General features: G+C 46.7%; 1 protein-coding gene across 1 annotated transcript; it reads right to left on the minus strand.

Annotated features, from left to right (window-relative positions):
• Positions 1-740: 740 nt before the first annotated feature.
• Positions 741-2,796, minus strand: LOC130524925 (uncharacterized). Its single transcript, XM_057031488.1, has one exon. The coding sequence runs from the start codon at positions 2,779-2,781 to the stop codon at positions 847-849; it is 1,935 nt and encodes a 644-aa protein (XP_056887468.1). The 5' UTR covers positions 2,782-2,796; the 3' UTR covers positions 741-846.
• Between the last annotated feature and the right edge of the window lie 1,065 nt (positions 2,797-3,861).

The raw sequence follows: 3,861 nt of genomic DNA on the forward strand, positions 1-3,861 counted from the left end.
GGTGAAGTCAGGTTTACACTGCATCAACCTCCATGGGAATGTTATTCAACCACACCAAGCTGATGCCAGCTGGCTTCACTGCCCAGAGGACACTGAACCAAGCATGCTATCAATTCAAGGTCTACTGAGATACTCAGAAACAACAAACGGAAAATACAAAAGGATTCTCAATGCGTGAATCCAATATTTGTTTCCTTTCCTGTGACCTGCAGCAAAACTATCATTGAAATGAGTGTTTAAATGCTTCACCAAAGGATGTCATTTTCTATACTGTATGTTTGTTCATCATGCAGTTAACTGTTGACACAATGTCCCTTCTGATTAACCAACTGAAGGATGAATATTCATTCAGGCATGAATGAAAAGGGATGCAAGGAGGAAGAGTATTTTACCTGAGCTTGGTGTTTCCTGTTTTGCTTTCGGTGTTTCAATACCTGCTCCAATGAAATTCATGATCATCTCAATCTGTTTAAAAAGAAGACACACTATTTAATTTTACATTTACCTGAAATATCAACACATGTTTGGATCTCACATTAATCAAAAATTTACAAGGGCCGCATATCACAATAGAGCAATTTTTTGTGCATGTTACGCAAGCACAGTTTACAAGATACTGGATTTGACAATAGCAGCAGCTCTCAATCCAGACTGTTCCTTTTTTTTAACCAAGTATTTGGTTGTCCTCTCAGACCTGTATTATTTAGGAATCACAGAATAAGGTGACAATTCGGCCTTCTATCCAGAAGGCTTCTTCAGTTCTGAAATCGCTGGGGAGAGAGCTTGAAAATATAGCCCCTGTGGACCATTTGCATGCTAATGATCCGGGTGGTCACCTGAGAGTCGTTAGCAGGGTCGTTGGTCGGGTCGTTCACCTAGTTTCTGTTGAGGTGTCTCCCCTTTGTCTGCTGGGTCACATGGTGGAGTCACTGGGCCTCCTGGAATGGTGTGTGAATGTTTGTTTTGCTGTTGGAAGGAGTGGAGGACTGCATTGTATGTGGGTAATAGGAAGTGCCTCAGGCCACCACCTCTGTTCAAGGATGGTTTCTCCAATTTAACATGGATAGCTTCCTTAACCCCCCTTTCAAACCAGCGGTCTTCTCTGGCCAGTATCCTTACTTGGCTGTCCTCGAAAGAGTGCCCACTCTCCTTTAAGTGTAAGTGGACTGCTGAATCCTGACCCGAAGAGGTGGCACGTCTGTGTTGTGCCATTCTTCTGTGGAGAGGTTGTTTGGTTTCCCCAATGTACAGTTCCTTGCATTCCTCCTGGCACTGTACAGCATAGACAACATTACTTTGTTTGGGTCTTGGTGTCTTGTCCTTTGGGTGTACTAACCTCTGTCTGAGAGTGTTGCTGGGTTTGAAATGAACCGGTATGTCGTGTTTCTGGAGGATCCTCCTAAACTTCTCCGAGACTCCAGACAGGTAGGGGATGGAAACGCTGCGACGTTTGTTTCTCTCCTCCTCTCCTTTGCTGAGGTCTCGCTTTCTTGAGGTCCTGGTGAAGGCCCAGTCTGGGTAGCCACATGTTTTGAGAGCTGTCTTAATGTGGTCCTGTTCCTTCTTTCTGCCTTGGGATGTGGTGGGTATTTCTCTGGCCCGGTGTTGGAGGGTTCTGATCACTCCCAACTTGTGTTCCAGTGGATGGTGAGAGTCAAACTGGAGGTACTGGTCAGTATGTGTAGGTTTTCTGTAGACTTCGATGGTGAGATTTCTGTCCTCAGTGATCTTGACCGCGCAGTCCAGAAAGGCCAGACTGTTTCCTTTTACATCTTCCCGGGTGAATTTTACATGTTCGTCTGTTTTGTTGAGGTGATCAGAGAAAGCTTCCAATTCTTGTGTTTGAATTTTGACCCAGGTGTCATCCACATACCTGAACCAGTGGCTTGGCGCAGTTCCTGTGAAGGATGTCAGGGCCTGGGATTCCACCTTCTCCATGTATAGGTTGGCAACTATAGGGGATACTGGTGAGCCCATGGCACAGCCATGTTTCTGCCTGTAGAAGCCTTCTCTGTACTGGAAATAAGTGGTGTTCAAACACAGGTCCAGCATGGTGCAGATTTGGGCCGGTGTTAAGGTGGTTCTTTCTGTAAGGTTCTTGTCCAATAGAAGGTGCTTGTGGATGGTGTCTATGGCGCTGGCGGTGGGGATGCACGTGAAGAGTGACGTGACATCATAAGATACCATAGTCTCTTCTGGAAGTAGTGTGAGTCCAACGACTTTTTGGGCAAAGTCTTGGGAGTTTTTGATGTGGTGTGGGGTCTTGCCAACCATGGGAGACAAGATGGAGGCCAAGTATTTGGAAATGTTGTAGGTTACAGAGTTGATACTGCTTACTATGGGTCTGAGAGGGGTCCCTGGTTTGTGGATCTTGGGCAATCCATAAATGCAAGGGATGGTTTCTCCTGGATATAGACGGTAGTATTGTGGTCTGTCAATGGCTTTATCCTTTTCCAGCTTCTGTAGTAAGTCTACCACCTTCTTCTTGTATGAGCTGGTGGGGTCCCGCTTGAGTTTCTCATATGTGGCGGTATCTGTCAGGAGACTGAGTATCTTGGTGTCATAGTCAGTGGTATTAAGTACGACCGTGCACCTACCTTTGTCAGCTGGTAAGATGGTGATGTTCTTGTCCTTGGCTAAGGATGCAATAGCTCTTCTTTCCTCATTCGTGATATTGGAGGTGGGAGGTTTTGCACTAGCGAGAGCGGCTGTTACCTTGAGTCTGATCTGTTCTGCTTCCACAATACTACCGTCTATATCCAGGAGAAACCATCCTTGCATTTATGGATTGCCCAAGATCCACAAACCAGGGACCCCTCTCAGACCCATAGTAAGCAGTATCAACTCTGTAACCTACAACATTTCCAAATACTTGGCCTCCATCTTGTCTCCCATGGTTGGCAAGACCCCACACCACATCAAAAACTCCCAAGACTTTGCCCAAAAAGTCGTTGGACTCACACTACTTCCAGAAGAGACTATGGTATCTTATGATGTCACGTCACTCTTCACGTGCATCCCCACCGCCAGCGCCATAGACACCATCCACAAGCACCTTCTATTGGACAAGAACCTTACAGAAAGAACCACCTTAACACCGGCCCAAATCTGCACCATGCTGGACCTGTGTTTGAACACCACTTATTTCCAGTACAGAGAAGGCTTCTACAGGCAGAAACATGGCTGTGCCATGGGCTCACCAGTATCCCCTATAGTTGCCAACCTATACATGGAGAAGGTGGAATCCCAGGCCCTGACATCCTTCACAGGAACTGCGCCAAGCCACTGGTTCAGGTATGTGGATGACACCTGGGTCAAAATTCAAACACAAGAATTGGAAGCTTTCTCTGATCACCTCAACAAAACAGACGAACATGTAAAATTCACCCGGGAAGATGTAAAAGGAAACAGTCTGGCCTTTCTGGACTGCGCGGTCAAGATCACTGAGGACAGAAATCTCACCATCGAAGTCTACAGAAAACCTACACATACTGACCAGTACCTCCAGTTTGACTCTCACCATCCACTGGAACACAAGTTGGGAGTGATCAGAACCCTCCAACACCGGGCCAGAGAAATACCCACCACATCCCAAGGCAGAAAGAAGGAACAGGACCACATTAAGACAGCTCTCAAAACATGTGGCTACCCAGACTGGGCCTTCACCAGGACCTCAAGAAAGCGAGACCTCAGCAAAGGAGAGGAGGAGAGAAACAAACGTCGCAGCGTTTCCATCCCCTACCTGTCTGGAGTCTCGGAGAAGTTTAGGAGGATCCTCCAGAAACACGACATACCGGTTCATTTCAAACCCAGCAACACTCTCAGACAGAGGTTAGTACACCCAAAGGACAAGACACCAAG

The sequence above is a fragment of the Takifugu flavidus genome, chromosome 4, assembly GCF_003711565.1.
Source record: "Takifugu flavidus isolate HTHZ2018 chromosome 4, ASM371156v2, whole genome shotgun sequence".
Lineage (NCBI taxonomy): Eukaryota > Metazoa > Chordata > Actinopteri > Tetraodontiformes > Tetraodontidae > Takifugu > Takifugu flavidus.

What these genes read in the sequence shown, in the direction of transcription:
- LOC130524925 (XM_057031488.1), bottom strand. Translation starts at nt 2,781, where the DNA reads ATGCAAGGATGGTTTCTCCTGGATATAGACGGTAGTATTGTGGAAGCA.